At 46.8% G+C, this 25125-nt stretch overlaps 6 protein-coding genes across 7 annotated transcripts; 3 read left to right on the top strand and 3 right to left on the bottom strand.

Annotated features, from left to right (window-relative positions):
• Window positions 1–117: 117 nt before the first annotated feature.
• Window positions 118–873, top strand: LOC108114005 (protein JTB). The gene is made up of 2 exons (XM_017224755.1): window positions 118–160; window positions 219–873. The coding sequence occupies exon 2, from the start codon at window positions 268–270 to the stop codon at window positions 724–726; it is 459 nt and encodes a 152-aa protein (XP_017080244.1). The 5' UTR covers window positions 118–160; window positions 219–267; the 3' UTR covers window positions 727–873.
• LOC108113995 (patj homolog) lies at window positions 778–4173 on the bottom strand. The gene is made up of 2 exons (XM_017224744.2): window positions 2294–4173; window positions 778–2237 (listed from the first exon to the last, which is right to left on the bottom strand). Exons 1-2 carry the CDS (start codon window positions 3833–3835, stop codon window positions 1173–1175), a joined length of 2607 nt encoding a protein of 868 aa, XP_017080233.1. The 5' UTR covers window positions 3836–4173; the 3' UTR covers window positions 778–1172.
• Window positions 4174–4410: 237 nt separating this feature from the next.
• LOC108113626 (dnaJ homolog subfamily B member 13) lies at window positions 4411–5651 on the bottom strand. The gene is made up of 2 exons (XM_017224292.1): window positions 4661–5651; window positions 4411–4607 (listed from the first exon to the last, which is right to left on the bottom strand). The coding sequence occupies exons 1-2, from the start codon at window positions 5643–5645 to the stop codon at window positions 4492–4494; spliced, it is 1101 nt and encodes a 366-aa protein (XP_017079781.1). The 5' UTR covers window positions 5646–5651; the 3' UTR covers window positions 4411–4491.
• A 58-nt stretch (window positions 5652–5709) lies between these two features.
• On the bottom strand, window positions 5710–7518 carry LOC108114209 (hsp90 co-chaperone Cdc37). Its single transcript, XM_017225032.2, has 4 exons — window positions 7374–7518; window positions 7112–7315; window positions 6166–6825; window positions 5710–6108 (listed from the first exon to the last, which is right to left on the bottom strand). Exons 1-4 carry the CDS (start codon window positions 7404–7406, stop codon window positions 5833–5835), a joined length of 1173 nt encoding a protein of 390 aa, XP_017080521.1. The 5' UTR covers window positions 7407–7518; the 3' UTR covers window positions 5710–5832.
• A 282-nt stretch (window positions 7519–7800) lies between these two features.
• LOC108113670 (spectrin alpha chain) lies at window positions 7801–24603 on the top strand. 2 transcript variants are annotated; one of them, XM_017224349.2, is made up of 8 exons: window positions 7801–7908; window positions 14344–14426; window positions 14482–18534; window positions 19885–21808; window positions 21866–22469; window positions 22647–22676; window positions 23557–24157; window positions 24236–24603. In XM_017224349.2, exons 3-8 carry the CDS (start codon window positions 14545–14547, stop codon window positions 24362–24364), a joined length of 7278 nt encoding a protein of 2425 aa, XP_017079838.1. In that variant the 5' UTR covers window positions 7801–7908; window positions 14344–14426; window positions 14482–14544; the 3' UTR covers window positions 24365–24603. The 2 variants fall into 2 exon arrangements, with proteins under 2 accessions (XP_017079838.1, XP_017079845.1); XM_017224356.2 differs by lacking the exon at window positions 22647–22676.
• LOC108113687 (protein disks lost) lies at window positions 7827–14208 on the top strand. Its single transcript, XM_017224367.1, has 2 exons — window positions 7827–7908; window positions 9767–14208. Exon 2 carries the CDS (start codon window positions 9873–9875, stop codon window positions 13560–13562), a length of 3690 nt encoding a protein of 1229 aa, XP_017079856.1. The 5' UTR covers window positions 7827–7908; window positions 9767–9872; the 3' UTR covers window positions 13563–14208.
• Window positions 24604–25125: the final 522 nt, after the last annotated feature.

Raw genomic sequence — 25125 nt, 5'->3', positions numbered from 1 at the left:
AATAGTTGAATACAAATTAGGATAGCGTTAACTTAAAAAAGGTTTTAGCTAATTATTTTGGTATTAATAACGGCACGAGCTGGTTCCAAAGAGGTATTGGATAAGAAACACTAAGTCTTAGCTTCGGTCACACTGAACCGAAAAAGAAAACAAAACAAGAGTTAGTAATCTCATCCATATGTCTTGAAATTTATTCATATATTAAACTTGTTTTCCAGTTGGTTTTCGAACTTTATCCGATTATAGAGCTACCTTCCCGCCTCTAAAATGCTTGAAAACTGCCAGCGACACCATATGCTCCTTGGGCTTGGAGCTCTTACGGTGGTCACCATTCTCGTCCTCTTCGTTGAATCCCGATACGCGGCAGAAGGACCTCGTCGTCGGGAACCACAGTTCGTCATCGAGGACAACTCTACATGCTGGCGGAATGAAAAGTACACGATGGTACAGGAGTGTCATCCGTGCTCGGAATTCGACATAGTCAGTCGCAGTCTAGGGGTTTGTATCCACACGCACTACAAGGAGGTCCTACGATGTCAGAGCGGGGAGATCGTTACCAGGAGCTGCGATCGGGTGGCACTGATCGAGCAGATGAACTTCTTGAAATTCGAAGTTTTGTGCTTCGTAGTTGGGCTACTGAGCTACCTGGTTAGCTACGCACGGGATCGAATTCTGTCCAGGCGAAATTACATGAGAATCGAGCGTCAGTTGAATCGGGTGCAATAAGTCAAAGCCAAGGCCATAATTCCGCTCCCCTAGTGATACTCATTGACCGTATGGAAGGTACATTATTTAATTTAGTTTAAGTACATACACTCTGGAAATACCATGTTAAAATTCATTTACTAATACTAGAGGGTTACAGATATTGCATGCTTGTGAAATGCTCGTTTTTGGGGGACAAACACAATTCGGTGCTAATAATATGCATAACATTTTGATTCGGTAATAACAATCGGTCCTGTGATCTTGCATCCCATCAAATTTTGTGGAATCGGAGACGCGTTTTCTTTTTTAAACAAATCGTAAGACTTTAAGACATACATAAAACAATTCGGTAAACTTAATTGCAAAAATCTAGCTAGATCCGATGCAACATTATTTGATTAGATGCAGAGACAGATTTGAAGATTCAGCTGCCTGGAATGTTTCGAATTTTACGTCGTAACTACCTAATTCCGCCAGTCGGGAATTAGATCCGGTTCAGCTCCCTTGGAGGCAGTGGGCGGCATTGCGGGCGGAGCAGCTGTGGGCAGAGCAGGAGGCGACGACTGCGCGTCTAAAGTCTCCTCGCTAGTGGTGCTTGCATTGCTGCAAGCCTTCAGTGAGTTGTCCGTCATCGGCAGTGGCTTGGCTACACCAATACGTACCACGCCCTTTGATGCACCCTTTAAAGCCTGCACAGCCTGGTCCAGCGAGGCGTTTTCTAGATTGATAGAGTTCACAAATAGCAAACGGTCTCCTGGTATGAGGCGTCCATCCAATTGAGCCACTCCTCCAGGAACCAAAGAACGGATTACAATTAGTGTGTCGTTTGGATCTAGCGGATCTTGATAATCTAGAATAGAAAAGCCCAGGCCGCGGTCGCCCTTGACCAGTTCGATGATTTGCGGTTGAGATGACCACATGGCCAGTCCTGTCAATGGCTCCAGCGAACGTGACTTGAGCTTGCTAAACGAAGAGGCGGCGGCAGCCACTGAATCCCCATCGGCCACGGAACCAGCGGTAGCCAGACTTCCATCCGATTTTGCCTTAACCAGGCGATCAGTAGCGGGCAAAAGGTTCTCAAAGTTGTTACTCAGCTTTTTCAGGGTATCATCAGAGAAGGGAAGTAGTGAAGTGTTTCTGTTACGACCGCAGACCATGCGCACGTCCAATGGCAGTTCCTTCAGTATAGCCACCACCTCCAGGTGATTCATGCCCAGAAGCCGCTCTCCATTTACTTCCAATAGTTCATCTCCGGAGCGGAGAACTCCATTTACACCCACTGGTCCATCGGGCAAGATCGAACGAATATAGTGGTGGGGTCGTACCTCTCGTCCTCCTTCCACATCCACGGTTCCTTCCAAGGAAATTCCCAAACCGCCAACAGCAAACTTCTTGATCTGGGCTACAATCACCTCTACATCGGAGCCTACAATTTTTTGCCATTTGCGTATGATCTCGGTTTCTGCGTCGTCGGAGAGCTCTGGATCAGTGTAGTACTTGTGACGGGTGATCACACCGTTGTTCTTGGCCTACAACATTCGGATTGTTTATTAAAATGGAGAGTTAGTCATTACTGCTTACTCACCTCTGTTTTATCCGCCAAGGGTACGACCTCCGTGGGTATGATCTTCGTGGAGCCATCCAGGGAATCCCTTACTGCTACCAGTTGTTTTCCTGCTCCAAACGAGCTCAAAGTGGTGGTGGTCATCGTCGGCGGAGTGGTCATGAAAGCTTCTGGTGCCGGCAAAGCTTCCTCCTCCAACTCGCGTGCTATACTGCGTGAAGGTGTGGTTGTGGCCGATGAAGTGGTGGCCACTGGAGTTGGCAAGGGTGCCCTCGAAGGCGTCCCAGGAGCACTGGATGGAAGCTTGTCATTAGCAGCGATGGCCTGCTGCAGTTGCTCGAATTTAGGACCTCGCAAGTAACGTTCTAAGCGAAGATTTACCACCTGACCAGACTTCTTCAGCAGCTCGACGGCTTGGTGATTGGAGTAGCCCTGCAGCGACTGCCCGTCCACTTCGATTATGCGATCGTTGACCCTGATGCGGCCACTCAGATCTGCCGCTGATCCCGGCGATACACTTTTCACAAAAATGCCAGACAATTCCTCTTTCTCACAAACGTAGCCGGCAATCGTGATACCTAGGCCATTGGCATCCTTTTTAAGCTCCACCTGCAGCTTCTCCGTCTCAGGGAGGGCCAGCAATTCCTCGAGGTCGATGTTAGGATCAATCAGCATGGAGGTCTCACCGCGATACACAAACCGATCATCTTCTGTGGTGGTCTGCGGAGTGGAAGCCGTGGAACTCTCGCCAAATATCTCCGGATAGCCAGTAGAGATTAGGTACCGCTCCAGCTCGGCAGGATCGACGAGAACGCGGGTTGGTACCACAGCCGTGCCTGGTTCCAGTGCATACTGAGGCGTAGGCACACTATGCTCGACGGGACGGGCGACAACCAGGCGGACGTGGGTTCCAGATTGACGCAATACCGCAGCAACCTGTTCGGAGACCATTTCGTGCAAGTTGACATCTCCAATCTGCAGAATGTGGTCCCCAGAACGAAGACGTCCATCTCTATCGGCCACCCCACCTGGCAGAATGGTCTTCACAATCACTCCAGAGTTTCGGGCTCCAATGATGCCGAATCCTAGACCCGTGCCGTCGTTCACCAGCTCTATGGCCTGGATCTGGGCGTAGTCCGTGGCGTACAAATCCGCAACGCCAGCGCTTTTAGAGTTCTGGCTCTGTGGGCGCGGCTCTTCGCCGACGCCTCCAGATTTATCCGGACTACCCGGTGCCGAATGGGAGTGCGAAGAAGACCGTTGTTCATCAAAGTCGTACATCACCTCGCCGCCATTCAGGCTGAGCACAAGATTGCCGGCCACATCGATGTCAAAATCGTTGGGCAACATGGACGGGTGCTGGCCCAGCTGGGCATTGAGCTCAGAGAGCGAGTCCTGAACGTGGACGATGGTGCGAAATACGGGGTCTTGCAAGATGCCTAGGATGGTGTTGAGGCTCTCGGCCGTCTGCATCTGCAGTTTCGGGTCATCAGACTCTTCGATGCCCTTCTTCACAGCCTCGATTTGCTGCAGGGCGCTGGAAATATCCGCACTAAGGTGCATCTTGTGGCAGTGGGCGTGGCCAGCTATTAATGAGTGGCAAGTGGCCAGTGAAGCGTGATCCGCGTCTCTATCCCACTTCCGCTGGCGTTTCTATGGTCTTCTGGGTGGGGGCGTGTTGTGGCGTTGGCACACTTTGTTTAAACCTGCGAAACGGGTAATCGAATTTGTGCTCGAAGTGGAGCAGCTGTGGATCAGTTACTACACCTTTGGATGCCGCGAGGTGTTCCCCCGTCCGTGTGTACTCTTTTCCTTGGCCACTTGCTGTGCGCTGCTGCTGCAATTGATTTTTAATTATCCCTGGAATGCCAAATGCATTTTCTTTTTTCGAACAGCTGATGAATAGGGTTACCAAACATTTGATTCTGGCGTTGTTAGCTTGACATACAGTCGATAACTTTATCAAAGTTGCCACCTTTTAGGCTAACCGTTAAGCCTTTTTAAATTAACAAATTCAAAAATTGGCATATGAGATAAATTAAGTACTTGCTTTCAAAAAATATCTTTAAAGTGGGATTTGGATCTTAGAGAGCTATTAAATCTACATCTACAATACATCAAATACATCTACATACTTTAAACGAAAAATTTTAATTTATTTAAGCTGTACGCATAATTTCAGGAGCTCTAAAGGCATACAACCAACTAGGATACTTCCATCAGGACATGTTCCGCTCCTCCTCTTCCAGTAGATCACATTCCAGCTTCCTGAATTCGCGGTAAAATTCGCGAGTCATTTGTTTCATATGTGGAGTCAAATACTTGGGGAAAATATCTACAGAAAAAAGAAAATTATGTATATATGAATGACAAAAAAAGAGAACGTACAATTAAATTCTATGATAAGATCCCCGAACTGATCAATCTTTTTGTTGGCCTCTTTGATGGCCGTAACGGCGTTCAAGTTGCGGCACTTCGGTAGGCCCTCTAGGGGAATGACCTTGATGTAGCCCGGCTGTACTACGTCTGTTATGACCACCTTTAACTGGCGTCTGTCCAGCGTGGAAATAAAGAAGGTGAAGCCGATGAAGGCCTGGCACAAGTCAATGTAATGCTTGTAGACTAGATCATGGTGGTTTCTCCTCTCGAAATTTGGATGAGGTTTATCAGCAACTATAAAGATAATATCACCAGGAATGGTGGCTGGATACCGATCGCCCTCCTCCTTAAAGCAGAAGCGAGTTCCGGCCGTTGTTCCAGGGGCAATGTTTAATTTCAAAGTATGCTTCCGCTTCTCCAATTTTGACTCTTTGGTGTCTACGATCTCCTGGCGCCAGACATTCATCAGCTTAACGCAACCAGTGCGCACCTCCTCCAGGGACAGCTCGATGATTCTCTCCGTGCTCGAATCCTTTGAGCGCACCCCTATGCCATGCTGCCTAGTGTTGTATAGGCTCGGCGGATTTGCGATGGCATCAATTACATTTGCATAGGGTGAGTAGCTCCCGAAGACCCTCTCGTATACTTTCATGTGGTCGCCATCGTATTGGTAAGGTGGAAAATATCCATTCGGCAGCATCACTCCCTCAAACAGACCCGCCTCTCCATATCGATCGTAAATGGCGCGGTAAAGGTCGTTGCCCAGCACATCGAAAGCCATGTTGATATAGGCCCACTGCCTGGGTTCGCCCATGGGCGAGAGATGCGTGAGACGTCCCTCCTGTGCTAGCGGCACAAAGTCCTGCTCGTCTTTCTTGTCGCGATGTGGACAAAGGCGAATGGCCAGTCTGCGATATGCCAGAGTTATCTGCTCTTTTGTAGCTGCTCTGGGCTGATCCAGCACCGCATAATAGTCCAGCTCCGGCCGGTTCATTGTTTCTACTTGATAACAATGTAAACAACTGGCAATAATCTGCTCAAAGTATTTGACAGGTTACTGAGAATTTTTCGGACTTTATTCAAATTATATACAAAAACGCGGGAAGCTGGTTATGGATGAAATATGAATGTGGACATTACATTAATATTAGAGCTATGGTGTAGATGGAAACATGCGGCGATCAGTCAACGTCCTCTGTGCTGACGCCAGTGTAGATTGGCTCCTCCTTGGCCGCGCTTTCCGACTTGTCGTCGTCGGTCTTTTCCTTACCGCCGGCGGCGTCATCTGAGTCATCATCGTCATCCTTTTTGTCACCTTCCAAATCAGCGGCGTTGGGCACCCAGAGACCAGAGTCTACGCATCGCTTCATGTGCAACTTGGCCACGTCCACGGGCATGGCTGCGATAGTCTTTTGCAGGAGCTCCACATCGCGAGACTCAAAACAGGCCTTCAGTTCCTGCAATAATGAAATGTGAGATGAGGATTCCCTTAAAATCTGCCCTTTAAAACTTACATCTGGGAGGGATTCAAATACATCGGCTGGGTCCAAGCCACCAGGTCCGAGACGCTCCTTGCGCTCCTCCTCTTCTGCCTGTATTATCGCCTCCTGAATCTTCTCCTGTGCACGCTTTTGGATCCGTCCCTTGAAACCTGCGATTTCGCTCTCGAACTGGGCCCGATACTCTGGCTGACAGTGCTGGATTTTGGAGAAAAAGGAGCTGACACAGGCACGGGGATCTACATCTAGCTGTTTAGCTAGTTCTAGGATGTATTGCATGCAAATGCACTGATGCGCCACGTGAGCCATTAGTTCATGCTTATCCTCCATCTCCAAGTTGATTGACCAGATCACCAGGTAGTTGGCCGTCTCCTCGCCCACCAGCTGAGGGTGCTCTTGCAGGAATCGCTTGGAATCGTCGTACTTGCGCAACATGCCATACTGCTTGCAAAGCTTCTCGTTCTCCTTGACGAACTGCTTCATGCGCTGCTCGCGCTCTTCCTCTGAAAGATTCTCGTCCGGTTTTCGGCCGGCTTTCTTGTTGATCACGGTCTTTTCGAAACCGGGCTTACTGATAGTGTCCACGTTCCACGGCGTCTTCTTTTCCTTTTTAATCATCTCGCTCTCAATGCGATCTAATTCCTTGCCTTCGGCCTCAATCTTTTCTAGCTCTTTCTGTGGAAAAATGAGGATTAGATATGAAAATTAGATGGAATGAAATGGAATATAAGATTAAACGATAAACTTTGATCGCAACATCATTTTAAATCCAGTTCAAATGACTCATTTTTTTGAAATAGATGAACTGCGCAAGTACCAGGAAAATGATAAGAACTAAAAGGTGGTTAACTTAAACGATTACTAACAGTAATGATATTCGTCTGATCAACCAAAGAATCAGAAATTCCAGGCTTAGACAATTTAGCAACAAGTGAACCCTAAATCCGGTTTGTTGACCCACCTTTAGAGCCTCCTCATCGCCCTCCTTCTTTGAGATTCGCTCCTTAACATCTATGAGGCGCGCTTGAAAGCTCTGGCGTTTCTTTTTGAACTCGTCTTTCTCCTGATCCATCTCCGCCATGCGCTCCACGCGGGCCTGGTGTCGCCAGCGAAACAGGGAAGGCGTGTCGATGTTCGGGTGAGTGTCGTCCTCGTCGTCCGAAATCTGAAACGGAATGTGAGCATTAAGAGGGGTTAATATAATGCATTCTTGGCAGACCTACCTCGATGTTTTTCCACTTGCTGTAGTCCACCATTTTGCTGTTTATAAACTTTGGTTTTCCGTTAAGCGTAAATTGCAGGTTTTTTCTTTTTCCGCTGCTTCCTTTTTTTGGATTGCTCTGGAAATTAGTGTGACCTCATAACCTTTTCCAAAAAACACCGTATACAAGTTATACTATTATTTGACTAATTTATCGATACAAATCAAATTATTTCGTTATTTTAATATTTTCATATTCCAAAGAATATTTTTTGAAAATTTTAATAAAAAAAATCACTTTCCCTACGATCTTTTGTATTTTATGCAAATTCCCGTATTATTTGTAACTTAGTGCTTCGATAGTATCGGTACATCTCTAAAAGGTGGTACGCCGGTACTTTTTTGTACGCCTTGGCTGGTCTCTTTAATAACCCGAAAAAAGTGCCCTGGTGCGGTCCCGTGAAATTAAGACGCTCCGAGAAAATTCCGAATAACTGCTGAAGATCAATAATTAAATTACCAAATTAACTGTGAAAGATTATATTTGCCATCAAAGTGTAAGTTCATTAAAAATTTTCGTTCGTTGCTTTCTGTTATGTGGGTTCGAATTGCAATTGAAATTCGGTTTGCGTGTAAAGTGAAAATTTTTCGGGTCAACGCCACACCCTCGTAGGCGACTTAAAAATCCAATTAAACAGCGTAAAAGTGGGGAAATATTCTTGGCCATAACTAAAAACTAAAAGGTTCAATGCCAGCGCTTAATTAGTCATCAAAATTATGAAATTTTGTTTAAGTTCTGGATTCCAATTGCAATTAAAGAAAAAGTATCTGGTACTCCAGTTGTGCATGTGTGAGTGATGCAGGAGTAGAGAATTGATGTGTGTGTGTGCGTGTACGTCATCGGGTGGTGGTGGTGCGGCAACTTCAGCAGAGAGAAAGCAAGAGAGAGAGAGAAAGCATTATCTTCGTGTTTGTGTTTATGAGAGAGTTTAAATACGAGTAAATCAAAAGTGTTGTTTGCTTTACATTTGGCAAAACCTGTTTTGGGTGGGAGGAATGTCCTTGACTTTGTGTCAATGCATGTGTTGACATAGGATATATTTGCGAGCAAAGGCCATTCCATCTTGTGGTTCACAGATACTAGCATAAATAGATTACTCTTCCATCATTGCTCATAATTCCAAACTGTGCGCATTACGTCATCCTCAGCTATTTTCTGATAGACACTTCAATTAATGTTTCGCTTTTTCTCTCTCGATTCGTCGGTGTATTCTCTCGCTCTCTTTTTTTAAGGTGGGATCTCGCACTTGCCGTTTTCTGTTGTTGTTTTTGTTTGCCACCGCGATAAACAGTAAATTGCCTTTCCATGCGTGTGTGTGTATTCCGACTTTGTATGGCTGCCAAGCCCTGAATTGTTTCTGTCTCCCTCTGATTTATTTCAATTTCCTGCGGCAATGTGTGTTGTTTGTTTGTTTGTCTGCATGTTTAACCCACCCTCTCCCCAAAATGATGTCACTGCTCACTGTTTGACCCCTTCTACCCAGGGCGTTTCGAAATATTAAGTAATCTATTGCTAAATTCCGGACATTTTATAGATTTCCTTATCGCAATTGCTAAATTCGTTTGTGATACTCGATGGTTCCTTAAAATTTGATAATAATAATCGCTAGAAAACGGGTTCAATTTACTTCAGAGCTTGAAATTAATACTTTCTACTGAATTTGAGCTTTTTTTTAATAATCATTATTAACTAGTATCAATAATTTAATCTAAAGATTTTAGAACTTCCTGAAATTTAAGAAAATTGTGTAGCGAATTCCGAACATTCCTTTTGTTTCCTTATCTTTGCATTTTATATTGGGTGTACAATAGATCGTGGTGATTGGAAACCATTAGTAATTGGATTTCATGTGTTTTGTCCATCTATTTTCTGTGTAATAAATCTTTTATCTATTAAAGTCTAAAAATAAATAGGTAACCAATAATGTGACTAAATATATGTATACTATAACTTTAGGCCATGAATTGTTTAATGTGTAGTTATTCTGTCTTACTTTATCTGTGAACCTCTATTTAGTAGAATTCTAAATTTTTGGCGATACGTGACCAATTAGTAATACCTTTAGTCCTGATCCCCCATGGAACTTTAACCCATCTTTCCTAACCAATATTTCATTTTTATAGCTCTTAGTACCGGTGATGATGTCATCTCCGCCTAAATTTGAAAACTTTGTCTTTCGTGCAGTAAACTTTGATTTAGTTTAGTGTGTGTGAAAAAAGTGATGTCAATATAAAAATGAAATCCAAATCCTGCAACTTCAACCTATCCAAACAAGTCTAAAAATAAAATAAATTAGAAAACGAAAACCCACAAAAGCCGAGCCAACATTTCCCTTCTCTCCTCTTCCGTTGCAGGGAAACAAAAGGGAGAGAGAGAGATTGAAGGAGGGAGGAAAGGTCAAAAATAGCTCGAGCTGGGGGCAGGGAAAATAGATCAACAATTTATGCCTGCAGAGTAGAAATGGCTAAGCCGGAAGAAATGCATCTGGAGCAGCTGCTCGCGCAATTGGAGAAGGTACCACGCCCCCATTTGCATCAGAAATTTATTGCCTACTTTAAGAAGGGCGACAAGGGGAGTCAACAGAGCAAGTGCAGCCTTGAAGATTTTGCCGTGTACTTTCTGGCTGCATTGCGTCAGAACACAAAGCAATATTTCTACACACGGAAATCGGAGACACCAGTACATTCCCTGACCCCAATTCGCCAGCCGAAGCCACCATCCGCCGATGTGGCCAGGGACTTGGAAGAGCAGCACCAGCTCAATGAATCTCTCCTGAACCGAAGCAGCTGCAGTACGACATCCACTTCAACCACCACTCCAGCTCGTCAACAGCCGCACGGCCGAAGATCTACACCAGGTAGTGGTGGTCAGTTTTGCAGTACGCCTAACAGGAGCGGCGGCGGAGGAGTCGGTGTCGCAGGAGGTCATAGCTTTTGCCTAGGCGACTTCCTAGTAAACACACCAAATCAGAATCAGCAGCGATCGAAGAAAAAGACAACGCCCCAGCAACAACAACAGAATCAACAGACGGGTACGGCAGGTGGAGCTGGGTCCGCACCACAATCCAAACCTCGGCGACGTGTCCTTCCTATGACTATCAGTAAAAATGTTTCAGCTAATTCATCCTTTGGTGATACAAGTTCCTTTAGCAACGACAACAACTTATGGCGTATCTCGCAGAGCAGCGAAATCTTTGATAGAAGTCAAGGTGCAGTCCTGGAAATGGAGGCCCGAAAATCGCTGTTACTGAATAAGCAGGAAATCAAAAGCGAAGCGGCTGTGAATATCAGTCAGCAAGAGAGGCCGCCTGAGGATGAATTACACGACGGAGATACCTTTAGCCTGGAAGATGTTAGAGATACTAATCAGTTACAGCTCCTATCTGCAATTTATAGCCTTTTAATGGACTTGAACCTAGTGCCTAATGTGCTAAGTGAACTGAGCTTTGTGCTGCAATTACTCAATATACGAGATTTTGGGCAATCCCCCGTTGAGTCAAATCCACCCGTTGCTTTAGGAGGACTAAGCAACTACAAGAATTGCGTGTACTTTGCCTTAAAGCTGTTCGAGAACCAGCAAAAGTTACTTCTGCAACTTGACAAAAGGACTTTGGTGGTGTTGCTTCAAAACGAGAGATTGAGCCTGCTACCTGAGGAGATTTTCCAACAACTGGAGTCGTCCTGTCAGCAGCGACAAGATTTAATTACACCATTCGCCATGGAAACTTCATCACAAGCACAGCAAAATGTATACTATCACGTTGAGAAGGACTCGCGGGACAATTTCCCGTCACAGAATGAATTTGGAGCCTTTAAAACCCAAAGGGACCTCTTTTACAAAGCCCTTAAGCAGTGGGAGGTTAGCCACCTGAATCGCGTATTCAACTTTGCAAGTGAACTGTCGCCCCGAATTAGGGACATCTTTAAGGTATCGGAGCATCCAGTGAACATGACGCACTTTGCAAAATTGTTTGTGAGCCAGCTATTAATATCTGCTACCGAGACCACCGAATCTCCTGAAGAACTCGGCTTAAAGCTGGATCCCCTCAGACACAATAAGCTAGCCCAGCGCCTGGTGACCTCCAACTCCAGTGTAGAGGGTCAGTTTCCACGTTCGCAGGCTTTCTTTCGCGACTTTATAGCCACATGCCCATCGGTGGCATTTTTAGTGCATCTGAAGCTAGCTCTTTTTGTCCAACTAATGCGTCACAACGACTCCACCTTTGATCTGCTACAGCTTGTCGAAGATGTGGGTGCCGAGGAACAATCTGCGCAGCAAGGACCTTACATCGTACGCGCCCAGAGTATGGCAAACATGCTTATCCTGGCCAAGTTTTTGGGCTTTATGACTGTTTTGCCATTCAGTGGCACCACACAACATGGCAATCCCTCACCACAATTTCTTTGTCCACAGCAGTTGCAACTTCGCAGCCACTTTCATCCCGACTTTAGTCTCCGTGAGATACTTGAACGCTCTATGCGGCAGGGCAAGCTACTGATTACGCTTCCATGGTTAGTCCAATACTTAGTGATGCTCGATCTGGTCACCATGCACCTTCCAGACTCGACAGCCACCTTGGAGCTGATCTACGGACTGTATGCTTCTATAAATGAGGAAAAGCTGCAACCCGGAGCTGTGTTCATAGCCAGGAGTTGCATTGGATGGCTTTTGGATGCGCAGCCTCAGTTGGTTAATGGATACTACAGTCACCGGTCACTTCAGGCCGGAGTTAACAATACTTCCTCGATTGTGAGTCTCTGTCTGAGTGGTCTCCGCTGCCAAGAGAAATGCCAGGCTCCCTTATTGGAGGAATTTTTGTCCGTGGCCTGCCCTTTTCTTCAAGAATTCCGGGTGAGCATTACGCCTTCTCGACAGGCCAGGAGTGGCCGCTTCCGCTACATCACCACGCGATTGGAGCAATTGAAGGAGAGTAGCAGTGCCACCTCAAAGGAGGGAATGGCTCCCAGTGAGCTGACTGCTACAGAGCAGCAGCAACGTAAGTTAGCTGATGCCTTCATTCAATCCCAAAATGCCTCTACTAGGAGATTGATCGAGTTCGTTACGGAGCGAAGTTTTAAGTGTGTAGTCAAGGATGCCCAGCAGCAGATTCTGCTCCCTTCGAAAACGTCGGCGGATGCCAAAGTCAACGAAATCAGCTCATCGAAGCAAGAGGAGGTATATCAGAAGTTGAGACAGATTTATCAAGACGCCAGGTTGATCGCCTGCCAGCGTTGGAAGGAGCAGGTGCCGCAGATGCTGGACAGGCGTATAAGTCAATCCCTCGAGGCCCTTTTGCCTGCCAGCACCAATGAGATACTGCGATCTTCATATGCTCATTTAATCAGCGTCCAAGCTCACACCCAGCTGCAACAGTGGCTTCAATCAAGCGTGCTGTTATCCACATTTTATCATGGTGACCTTCAGGAGCTAGCTACTAAGGTGTCCAACTCTAACAAGCACAAGGCGGATGCAGCGGTTATTGGTGGCGGTGGTTCTAGTGAACTCCAACTAAGTCCGGATATAGGTTTCAGCTTGTCGGAGCTGCTTTTCCAGCTGCAACAGTGGCTGCATTGTCTCAGTTTGAGACCGGAAAATTTGGGTGGTCGGGAGGATCTAGCCGAGCTACTTCGACAATCACAACTGGCAGTTCTGCTTCCCCAAATGCCCACTGTTTTCTATCACATAATTGGTTCTGGATTAGTACACCTGCTCCAGTTGCTCATCAACAGAAAACCGAATTTCTTCGACGATGATTTAATCTCAACCAGCTGTTTGGTGTGGCGGTCGCCACAGTTCGTTTCCAGTGAAGCGTCTCCTGGGATCTTCGATGGCCTGCTCAGCATAAGTTTTGTAGAGGAGATGGGTACAAACTTGGATAGGTTTCGGATGTTGGAGAAGCTCCTGAATGCCATGCTACAGACAGGGGCAGTACGGGCTGATCAGTTAAACGAACTCTTCATGCCGCTGTTTGCCGAGAACTGGCCGCCGACGGTATGGAGCACCCTTTCTGACCTTCTCCAGAATCTCTCTCTTTCTGGGAAAGATATTGGAGGCCTCGACGCCTCCGGCGATAGCCACGAAGACGAGGCCAGGTCTCATCTGTTTATGGAGATGCTGGCCGATTTTTCGCGAGATCTAGATAGTTTTTAAGTTTAAAAGTGTTTGTTATGTCACTTACCATTTATGTTTCAAATAAAGTGTTCCTTTTTGTATTTTTCTGCTGAAAATAACTCGGAAATGAGGTTCACTGTTTATTGAGTATGTAGCCGATAAGATAGCGATAACTGATTGAGCCTAATCAGCGGTAGAATGCGTCACTTTCGCAGTTTTAGTTTGGTTAGTGTGTGCAAACGTTGAGGCCACAAAAAGCGGACGAGGTTGTCAATCGATGTGATCATCGACATGTGTGGCAGTCGGCAATGAAGTGAATTTGAAAATTCTACGATCGTTACTAAGGGAGTCCCGAATTTTTAATGTAATCAAAAAACTGTCAGCAAAACTATTCGTTTGTGTTTATTTATGATTAACTAAAAATATTGTTTGGCCAGACTAAACAAATAATGTTTAAAATATTTTACCATTTTACATGCCTTACATGTAATTTGTCTAATTGTATAACTTTTAAGTGAAAGTAATGGTCAAATGGACATTTGGCTTTTTAATTAATTTTAAAGCTGATAAATTCTGATAAATGAACGCTAAAATTCATTGAACGAATAAAAAATATGATAAAATATTATGAAATAAGAATGATATCAGAAAACATTCAGAAATAAACATTGTAGTACGCGAGCCACTACTGTTTTTTATTTTTATCATGGATGTGTGTTTCTCATCTTGTGAATGGCCCAACGATTAAGTAATTTACTAGTTGTATTTGTGCTTGTGCTGACTAAACGAATTAAACTGATTGTGTCCCCTCCTTTTACAGTTGTGCACGGTCAAACATTTGATGAAGAGGAAGCACCACCAGCAGTATTAAATTAAAACAACTCGGCGTCTAAAGCAGATAAGGTAAGCCCCGAACAAAAGGATCAAACATGATACTTATTGTATAACCTCTTTTCAGCTTTACAATCAATCAAAACGAACGAAACACTCAAGAAATTAGACACGTAAACGAACCAGCATAATGGAGAACTTTACACCCAAAGAGGTGAAGATCCTTGAAACTGTCGAGGATATCCAGGAGCGTCGTGAGCAGGTCCTGTCTCGCTACAATGACTTCAAGATCGAGACACGCCAAAAGCGTGAAAAGCTCGAGGATTCGCGTCGCTTCCAGTACTTCAAGCGCGATGCCGACGAGCTGGAATCATGGATCCACGAGAAGCTGCAGGCGGCCAGTGAAGAGAGCTACCGCGATCCGACCAACCTGCAGGCCAAGATCCAGAAGCATCAGGCCTTCGAAGCAGAGGTATCGGCCCACAGCAACGCCATTGTGTCACTGGACAACACCGGCCAGGAAATGATCAACCAGCAGCATTTCGCCTCCGAGTCAATCCAGATTCGCCTCGATGAGCTGCACAAGCTGTGGGAGCTGCTTCTCAGCCGTCTGGCCGAAAAGGGCCTTAAGCTACAACAGGCTCTCGTCTTGGTGCAGTTCCTACGCCAGTGCGAGGAGGTGATGTTCTGGATCAAGGACAAAGAAACTTTTGTTACTGCCGATGAGTTTGGCCAGGATCTGGAGCATGTGGAGGTTTTGCAGCGCAAGTTTGATGAATTCCAGAAAGATATGGCTTCGCAGGAGTATCGCGTGACTGAGGTCAACCAGTTGGCCGATAAGTTGGTGCAGGATGGTCATCCAGAGCGAGATACGATCACCAAGCGCAAAGAGGAGCTAAACGAGGCTTGGCAGCGTCTGAAGCAACTGGCCATTGTGCGCCAAGAGAAGCTCTTCGGGGCTCACGAGATCCAACGATTCAATCGCGATGCCGACGAAACTGTCGCCTGGATTGCAGAAAAGGATGTCGTGCTCTCATCTGATGACTATGGACGGGATCTTGCCAGTGTTCAGGCGCTGCAGCGCAAACACGAAGGCGTGGAGCGTGATTTGGCCGCGTTGGAGGATAAGGTTTCCACCCTGGGAGCCGAAGCACAGCGCCTGTGCTCCATCCATGCCGATCACAGCGACCAGATTCGTGATAAGCAGGCTGAGATCGCAAACTATTGGCAAAGTCTCACCACCAAGGCCCGCGAGCGTAAACAGAAGCTGGATGAATCCTACTACCTGCACCGTTTCCTCGCCGATTTCCGTGACCTGGTGTCCTGGATTAATGGCATGAAAGCCATCATCTCGGCCGATGAACTGGCCAAGGATGTGGCTGGAGCAGAAGCTCTCTTGGAGCGCCACCAGGAACACAAGGGTGAGATCGATGCCCGCGAGGACAGCTTCAAGCTAACCACTGAATCCGGAAAGAAGTTACTGGAGCGTGAGCACTATGCCGCTGCTGAAATCCAGGAGAAGCTAGCCGCTTTGGAAAACGACAAAAGCTCGCTGTTGTCGCTGTGGGAGGATCGTCGCATCCTTTACGAGCAGTGCATGGATCTGCAGCTGTTCTACCGCGATACAGAGCAGGCTGACACTTGGATGGCGAAGCAGGAGGCGTTTTTGGCAAACGAGGACCTTGGCGACTCCCTGGACTCAGTGGAGGCATTGATCAAGAAGCACGAGGACTTCGAAAAAAGTCTCGCCGCCCAGGAGGAGAAAATTAAGGCTCTAGACATTTTTGCCACTAAGCTGATCGATGGTCAGCACTACGCCGCCGACGATGTGGCCCAGCGTCGCCAGATGCTTCTTGCTCGGCGAGCTGCTCTTCAGGAGAAGTCCTCGAAGCGTCGCCAGTTGCTGGAGGACTCCAACCGTTACCAGCAGTTCGAGCGCGATTGCGATGAAACCAAGGGCTGGATCAGTGAGAAACTGAAATTCGCCACTGACGACAGCTATCTGGATCCCACCAATTTGAACGGCAAGATGCAAAAGCACCAGAACTTCGAGCACGAGTTGAATGCTAACAAGTCCCGCATCGAGGACATCACCAACGTGGGAACCGAGCTAATTGAGAAGCAGCACTATGCGGCCGATCAGATCAACACCCGCATGCAGGAGATCGTTGTTCTGTGGGAGACTCTCGTCCAGGCTTCGGATAAGAAGGGAACCAAACTGAACGAGGCCTGCCAACAGCAACAGTTCAACCGCACCATCGAGGATATTGAGCTGTGGCTAAGCGAGATCGAGGGTCAGCTGTTGTCGGAGGATCACGGCAAGGACTTGACCTCAGTGCAGAATCTGCAGAAGAAGCACGCCTTGTTGGAGGCCGATGTCATGGCCCACCAAGATCGCATTGAGAGCATAAAGGTGGCAGCAAACAAGTTTATCGAGTCAGGTCACTTTGATGCGGACAACATCCGCAACAAGGAGGGCAATCTTTCGGCTCGCTACGCCGCCCTGGCTGCCCCCATGGGTGAAAGGAAGCAGCATCTTCTGGACTCCCTCCAGGTGCAACAGCTCTTCCGTGATTTGGAGGACGAGGCTGCCTGGATCCGCGAGAAGGAACCAATTGCTGCATCCACGAACCGCGGTCGCGACTTGATTGGTGTGCAGAACCTGATTAAGAAGCACCAGGCTGTGCTGGCTGAGATCAACAACCACGAAGCCAGGCTTCTGAATGTAATCAGTTCAGGAGAGAACATGCTGAAAGATCAGCCCTTCGCCAGCGACGATATTCGTCAGCGTTTGGAGGCACTCCAGGAGCAGTGGGGAACACTGAAGGAGAAGTCCAGCCAGCGCAAACAGGATCTGGATGATTCCCTGCAGGCTCACCAGTACTTCGCCGATGCCAACGAGGCGGAATCGTGGATGCGCGAAAAGGAACCAATTGCCACGGGCAGTGACTACGGCAAAGACGAGGATTCTTCGGAGGCTTTGCTCAAGAAGCATGAAGCTCTGGTCTCTGATTTGGAGGCTTTCGGAAACACCATTCAGGCCCTCCAGGAGCAGGCCAAGAACTGTCGTCAGCAGGAGACACCCGTAGTGGACATCACTGGCAAGGAGTGCGTGGTAGCCCTTTACGATTACACTGAGAAGTCCCCGCGTGAGGTTTCGATGAAGAAGGGCGATGTTCTGACCCTGCTGAACTCGAACAACAAGGACTGGTGGAAGGTTGAGGTCAACGATCGTCAGGGTTTCGTCCCAGCCGCCTATATCAAGAAGATCGAGGCTGGATTAAGTGCTTCTCAGCAGAACCTTGTGGACAATCATTCGATTGCAAAGCGCCAAAACCAGATCAACTCGCAGTACGACAACTTGCTAGCCCTAGCCCGCGAGCGTCAGAACAAGTTGAACGAGACCGTAAAGGCCTACGTTCTGGTGCGCGAGGCTGCTGACTTGGCCCAGTGGATCCGGGACAAGGAGAACCACGCCCAGGTCGCCGATGTTGTGGGAGAAGATCTGGAGGAAGTGGAAGTGCTCCAGAAGAAGTTCGACGACTTTAACGACGATCTGAAGGCTAACGAGGTGCGATTGGCCAACATGAATGAGATTGCTGTTCAATTGACTTCCCTCGGACAGACGGAGGCCGCCCTCAAGATCCAGACCCAGATGCAGGACTTGAACGAGAAGTGGAACAACCTGCAAACGTTGACCGCCGAGAAGGCCAGTCAACTGGGTTCTGCCCACGAGGTACAGCGGTTCCACCGGGACATCGATGAGACCAAAGATTGGATTGCGGAGAAGGCAAATGCTCTTAACAACGACGATTTGGGCAAGGACCTGCGCAGTGTTCAGACTCTGCAGCGCAAGCACGAGGGTGTGGAACGTGATTTGGCCGCTTTGAGGGATAAGATTCGCCAGCTGGACGAGACCGCCAACCGGCTGATGCAGTCGCATCCTGATACCGCCGAGCAGACCTACGCCAAGCAGAAGGAGATCAACGAGATGTGGGACCAGATTATCACCAAGTCGACCGCCCGCAAGGAGAAGTTGCTAGACTCATACGATCTGCAGCGCTTCCTCAGCGATTACCGCGATCTGCTGGCATGGATCAACTCGATGATGAGCCTGGTCACCTCCGACGAGCTGGCCAACGATGTCACCGGTGCTGAGGCTCTGATTGAGCGTCATCAGGTAAGGTTTTCGAATGGGGTTATATTAACACGATTTATTAGGATCTTAAAGAATTCAAGGAGCTTCTTATCCAGGTTAATGGTTTTCAATTTTTTTAAATTTACTTCATTCTAAAATATGTTTCGGTTCTAAAAAGAGAGCAAAAAGTCACATAAGAAAAGTTTGCTAGATTATTATTCTGGCAATGATAAAATTGAAAACCACCCATATATAATTTATTTATTTTCCCTTTAAATATTAACATTCTTTGAACTGCAGACCGTTTTATCCTTCATAATTGACCTCCTGACTATAATTTGTCTCTTTTTTTGGTTTGTGTCATGTCATAAACGAACAACAAACTATCGACAACTACGACGGTTCATGGTTCATGACATCAAAATCCCTATCATGGTTGTGTGTCTACATTCCAACTTTAACTCTCTAAAAACAAATCAATCGAACAAATATGACACCAATTGCAGGCACGCCGTGCCGAGATTGCGTTCACACTGGGCAGCAGCTCGGCTCCTGGAGCCACCTCCTCGACCACCAGCATAGCATCTCCATCCGGCGACGAGGTAGATCCTTCGCTAATCACCATCACTCCAGATCCATGTCTCGTTGTGTTTATGTGTGTGCTCGCCTTTGATCAAAACATACTTGTATCATCCATTCCAAAGCATATATCAGAGGGTACTTCAAATTCCTTCTTTATCTTTATGTCAGTGTGAATACCTCTCATGTACAAATATCAGAACATATCAACGGCTTTAGCTTTTTCTTACACACACACATATTTTGTTCTTTTAGTAACCCAAGCGGTTTCTTGTTATCTTATCTAATATTGCTTTACACCTACCGGGCCGTCATCAAGATTAACCCTCACCCTTGAATCTTTCTGTTATCTAAATGAAAGGTTTGCAATGTTATGTATATGATATACTACTTTCAGAAATATGTAAATTTAAATGATCAAATTCACTAAATTATGTGGAAGAATTGGGTCCTAATATTCAGTTCAGGCTATATATTAAAAAAAAAAATTAATTGAAAATTATATGTGACCTATACTTTTGAAGCTATAACTTACTGTATCTTTCTACACATTTATAAATAATTCCAACTATTTAGTTATGTTTTATACAATACTTTCATCATCATTCAAACATCCATGCTCCGTATCATCAAGTTTATCCACCTAATTGTTAAGTTTAACTTCGTTCCACGTTTGTTCTTTTGACTAATTCGACGCTGCAGCAATCGTTTCTCAGCGGCCAGCAAGCCAGCGTTGCAATGTTGTTCTAACACGGCGTTACCAATGCAAAATCAACGACTTAAACTAATCTATTTCACCATGAATTTCCTTAGGAACACCGCACAGAGATCGATGCCCGCGCTGGAACTTTCGGCGCCTTCGAGCAGTTCGGAAACGAACTACTCCAGGCGAACCACTACGCCTCGCCTGAAATCAAGGAGAAGATCGAAGATTTGGCTAAGGCTCGTGAGGATCTGGAGAAGGCATGGACCGAACGCCGGCTGCAGTTGGAGCAGAACTTGGACTTGCAGCTGTACATGCGTGACTGTGAGTTGGCCGAGTCCTGGATGTCGGCCCGGGAGGCCTTCCTCAATGCAGATGATGATGCTAATGCTGGCGGCAACGTGGAGGCTCTTATTAAGAAGCACGAGGACTTCGACAAGGCTATTAACGGGCACGAGCAGAAGATTGCGGCTCTGCAGACGGTGGCGGATCAGTTGATTGCCCAAAATCATTATGCCTCTAACTTGGTGGATGAGAAGCGCAACCAGGTTTTGGAGCGCTGGCGTCACCTTAAGGATGGTCTGATCGAGAAGCGTTCCCGTTTGGGAGACGAGCAGACATTGCAGCAATTCTCGCGCGACGCTGACGAGATTGAGAACTGGATTGCCGAGAAACTGCAGCTGGCCACCGAGGAGAGCTACAAGGATCCGGCTAACATCCAGTCTAAGCACCAGAAGCATCAAGCATTCGAGGCAGAGCTGGCGGCTAATGCTGACCGCATCCAAAGCGTGTTGGCCATGGGCGGAAAATTGATCGACAAGAAACAGTGCAGCGGGTCAGAGGATGCAGTGCAGAAGAGGTTGACGCAGATCGCTGATCAGTGGGAGTATTTGACCCATAAGACTACCGAAAAGTCGTTGAAGCTGAAGGAGGCGAATAAGCAGCGTACTTATATCGCTGCTGTCAAGGATTTGGACTTCTGGTTGGGCGAGGTCGAGAGTCTTTTGACCACTGAGGATTCTGGTAAGGATTTGGCCTCTGTCCAAAACCTCATGAAGAAGCATCAGTTGGTCGAGGCGGATATCGTGGCGCACGAAGACCGCATCAAGGACATGAACAACCAGGCCGATTCCTTGGTGGAGAGCGGCCAGTTCGACACTGCCGGCATCCAGGAGAAGCGTCAGAGCATTAATGAGCGCTACGAACGCATCTGCAACCTGGCAGCTCATCGACAGGCTCGTCTTAACGAGGCCCTGACCCTGCACCAGTTCTTCCGCGACATCGCTGACGAGGAGAGCTGGATCAAGGAGAAGAAGCTGCTTGTTGGCTCCGACGACTACGGTCGCGATTTGACCGGCGTCCAGAACCTCAAGAAGAAGCACAAGCGTCTAGATGCTGAGTTAGCCTCTCATGAGCCGGCCATTCAAGCTGTACAGGAGGCTGGCGAGAAGCTCATGGATGTGTCTAACCTCGGTGTCCCAGAGATTGAGCAGCGCTTGAAGGCGCTTAATCAGGCCTGGGCCGAGCTAAAGAATCTTGCTGCCACGCGAGGCCAGAAACTGGATGAATCGCTGACCTATCAGCAATTCCTCGCTCAGGTGGAGGAAGAGGAGGCCTGGATCACCGAGAAGCAGCAGCTGTTGTCCGTTGAAGACTACGGTGACTCGATGGCCGCAGTCCAGGGCTTGTTGAAGAAGCACGACGCTTTCGAAACAGATTTCACTGCCCACAAAGACCGCTGCTCTTTGATTTGCGACCAGGGCAGTGAATTGGTGGAGGCCAAGAACCACCATGGCGAGTCGATTGCCCAGCGCTGCCAGCAGCTTCGTCTTAAACTGGACAACCTTTCTGCCCTGGCCGCTCGCCGCAAGGGCGCCTTGCTGGATAACTCTGCCTATCTGCAGTTCATGTGGAAGGCCGACGTGGTTGAGAGCTGGATCGACGACAAGGAGAACTACGTGCGCTCCGACGAGTTCGGACGTGACCTGTCCACCGTGCAAACATTGTTGACCAAGCAAGAGACATTCGATGCAGGTAAGATTCACAGGGAAGCAGCATGAAACAAATTTGTATCTTTTCATATTTCTCCAGGTCTTAACGCCTTCGAGCAGGAGGGTATCCACAACATTACGGCACTGAAGGACCAGTTGATCAACGCCAGTCACGCCCAGTCCCCAGCAATCCTGAAGCGTCATGGAGACGTCATTGCCAGGTGGCAGAAGTTGCGCGACGCCTCCGACACGCGCAAGCAGCGACTGTTGGCCATGCAGGAGCAGTTCCGCCAAATCGAGGAACTCTACTTGACATTTGCCAAGAAAGCTTCGGCCTTCAATTCTTGGTTCGAAAATGCCGAGGAGGATCTCACTGATCCTGTTCGCTGCAATTCGATCGAAGAAATCCGCGCCCTGCGCGACGCGCATGCCCAATTCCAGGCGTCTCTTTCGTCGGCCGAAGCTGATTTCAAGGCATTGGCAGCACTCGACCAGAAAATCAAGAGCTTTAATGTTGGACCCAACCCCTACACGTGGTTCACCATGGAAGCTCTTGAGGAGACCTGGCGTAACCTGCAAAAGATCATAGAGGAACGCGATGGGGAACTTGCAAAGGAAGCCAAGCGCCAGGAGGAGAACGACAAGCTGCGCAAGGAGTTTGCCAAGCATGCCAATCTCTTCCACCAGTGGCTGACAGAGACTAGGTGAGTGGGGTTCGGGTACCGTTTGCGCGGGGTTACTTAATCCAGACGTGTGTTGGTTTTTCTTTGGATCAAATCCATGTACCCATCCCAACCCACACAAATCCAAAAACAAGTCTTGTGGTCTCGACTCTCCTCCCCCATGAAATACGTAACTGAAAGATCCATTCTATTTTCTAGATATTATATGCTGGGTTATAATCGTCAAGGGTAATTAAGCGAGCAGGCTTCACTCTGCGTTTAAACTCTTTTTTCTGTTGTGATCTTTTTGGTTTCTTAACTCGCGTTGGAGCCGAGCTCCCAATCACGCTGCGCCTCCACTAACCTTTGGGAATAACTCCTCTCTCCGTAACTCTTGCTTTGCGCCTCGTGCTGAGGGCCTGTAAATATTCGTATATATCCACACCGATAAGTTCGAGCAACGACTAAGGCCTAGTTTTAGTTAGTTGCATTAGCGAGAGCACCGACCCACCCGATCAGAGTGTATATCGTCAACGTGCTGTTCCGAATCTCCACTATTCTTTTGGTCTCACTTTATTCAAAATTAACGAAACTAAACTCTTTAGCATGCGAATCGAGAGCAAAATACTGTTGTAGCATACAGAAAAAAGTAGAAATCGAGCAATTTAAATTATTTTAATATTTATTCTGTTCAATCGAAGAGTTTAACCAAATCTAGTAGCTTTTTCCAATTACAATTTGAACGTTCCTTTGGCGCTATTCTTATTTTAAATCGCTTCTAGCAATTAGACAACATTCGTCTTTATTAGTTGCTAAACTAAATGAACAACCAATCTTAACTACACTAATCCCGACCGAAATCTAAACACTCGCGCCCCACTAAATTCCCACAGACACCTGTAAATATGTACAAACCAAAAACAAAGGGAAGTCAAACTAGTTGCAAGCCCGAATCCAGAAAATAATATTCGCTGCCCGTAACAGACCTCTAACAAGATTTGCTTTTCTTATGCATTATATCATTGTAACGTTCCGATTTGTTTGATACCTAACTCGATATTGTGCCCTACTAATTAACGCTCATTTATCTGCCAACTCTCAAACAAATGCAACATCGCAAATCCTACAGAACGTCCATGATGGAAGGCTCCGGTTCCCTGGAACAGCAACTGGAGGCGCTTCGCGTCAAGGCCACCGAGGTGCGTGCCCGCCGCGTCGACCTCAAGAAGATTGAAGAGTTGGGCGCCTTGTTGGAGGAGCACCTTATTTTGGACAACCGCTACACGGAACACTCGACGGTGGGTCTGGCCCAACAATGGGATCAGCTCGACCAGCTTTCTATGCGCATGCAGCACAACCTGGAACAGCAGATCCAGGCACGCAACCACTCGGGCGTCTCCGAGGACTCGCTCAAGGAGTTCTCGATGATGTTCAAGCACTTTGACAAGGACAAGAGCGGCAAACTCAACCACCAGGAATTCAAATCCTGTCTGCGCGCCCTCGGCTACGACCTGCCCATGGTGGAGGAGGGACAGCCAGACCCGGAGTTCGAGGCGATCCTTGATGTGGTCGATCCCAACCGGGATGGCTACGTCTCCCTGCAGGAATACATTGCGTTCATGATCTCCAAGGAGACGGAGAACGTTCAGTCCTACGAGGAAATTGAGAATGCCTTCCGCGCTATCACCGCCGCCGACCGCCCCTACGTTACCAAGGAAGAGCTCTACTGCGTAAGTCTTTCAGTTCAATAACTGGCCAATAAATTGAATATATATTTTTACAATTGGCTAACATATTGTATTTTATAGAACCTCACCAAGGACATGGCGGACTACTGCGTGCAGCGCATGAAACCCTTCTCGGAACCGCGCTCTGGCCAGCCCATCAAGGATGCTCTGGACTACATAGACTTTACGCGAACGTTGTTCCAGAACTAAAGAGCCTTTATTGTCTTGTTTAGTGGCGCCTGAGCAAATGTCTTACAATTTAAAGTATATTTCTAAAAACCAAGAAAACCACAAAAAAAAATCAAACAAAAATATATATTTACACCATTATTTTCGATAATTTAGTCTCTAAGTCAAACAGTTTAATGCTTATTTAAGAACCTATGCCACAATGAACCTAAAACCAACAATAGCACTTTGCAATACATATTTATCAACATGACTATGAACCCATTTGTAGTTTTTGCATTTATTTAACAACGCCCCGACGAAAGTATCTTAAATTTGGACGTTTCAGTTTAAGGATTGGCAACGCATCAGGTGGCCGGAGAAGATGTTTAATCGAGGATATAGTCAAAATAATCTGAGCCCATACCCACGCTCCGCGAAAGAAATGCGCCTGAAGAACAGATAAAAGCTTAGCTTCCAGTAATCAAGCAACTCACATTTTTCATATTGAATGTCTGTAACTTGTAACGAACATAGATAAAATTGAAATATCAAAAAGTTTAAGATACTATTGCTACCAAAAAACATAATATCCAGCCTTGTGTTTTCTCCAGTTTCTACGTGTATTCAAAACAAAAGTAGTAAACTTTTTCAGAAAAAAAAAACGAAACAATAAATATTTGCCTCTGTATTGAACGTATATTTACAATCCATGAATTGCAAAAATAAATATATTGCTGCATGTCTAAAAATGTTAAAATGTTGCTGTTTTTATAGTTGTCTGGGAAAGTTAAATTTTTATT

The sequence above is a fragment of the Drosophila eugracilis genome, unplaced genomic scaffold (genome assembly GCF_018153835.1).
Source record: "Drosophila eugracilis isolate 14026-0451.02 unplaced genomic scaffold, ASM1815383v1 contig_2088, whole genome shotgun sequence".
Lineage (NCBI taxonomy): Eukaryota > Metazoa > Arthropoda > Insecta > Diptera > Drosophilidae > Drosophila > Drosophila eugracilis.
Note: the sequence above shows the minus strand (reverse complement) of the source record. Positions and strands in the feature narration are given on the sequence as shown.

Coding starts and splice junctions, on each gene's coding strand:
- LOC108113687 (XM_017224367.1), top strand. CDS start 9,873: ATGGCTAAGCCGGAAGAAATGCATCTGGAGCAGCTGCTCGCGCAATTG.
- LOC108113670 (XM_017224349.2), top strand. CDS start 14,545: ATGGAGAACTTTACACCCAAAGAGGTGAAGATCCTTGAAACTGTCGAG. Junction 18,535..19,884: donor CTCTGATTGAGCGTCATCAG/GTAAGGTTTTCG, acceptor GAATTTCCTTAG/GAACACCGCACAGAGATCGA. Junction 21,809..21,865: donor GCAAGAGACATTCGATGCAG/GTAAGATTCACA, acceptor ATATTTCTCCAG/GTCTTAACGCCTTCGAGCAG.
- LOC108114005 (XM_017224755.1), top strand. CDS start 268: ATGCTTGAAAACTGCCAGCGACACCATATGCTCCTTGGGCTTGGAGCT.
- LOC108113995 (XM_017224744.2), bottom strand. CDS start 3,835: ATGCACCTTAGTGCGGATATTTCCAGCGCCCTGCAGCAAATCGAGGCT. Junction 2,238..2,293: donor CCTTGGCGGATAAAACAGAG/GTGAGTAAGCAG, acceptor CGAATGTTGTAG/GCCAAGAACAACGGTGTGAT.
- LOC108114209 (XM_017225032.2), bottom strand. CDS start 7,406: ATGGTGGACTACAGCAAGTGGAAAAACATCGAG. Junction 6,826..7,111: donor GCGATGAGGAGGCTCTAAAG/GTGGGTCAACAA, acceptor ATTTTTCCACAG/AAAGAGCTAGAAAAGATTGA. Junction 6,109..6,165: donor TATTTGAATCCCTCCCAGAT/GTAAGTTTTAAA, acceptor TCATTATTGCAG/GAACTGAAGGCCTGTTTTGA.
- LOC108113626 (XM_017224292.1), bottom strand. CDS start 5,645: ATGAACCGGCCGGAGCTGGACTATTATGCGGTGCTGGATCAGCCCAGA. Junction 4,608..4,660: donor TCTTATCATAGAATTTAATT/GTACGTTCTCTT, acceptor TTTTTTCTGTAG/ATATTTTCCCCAAGTATTTG.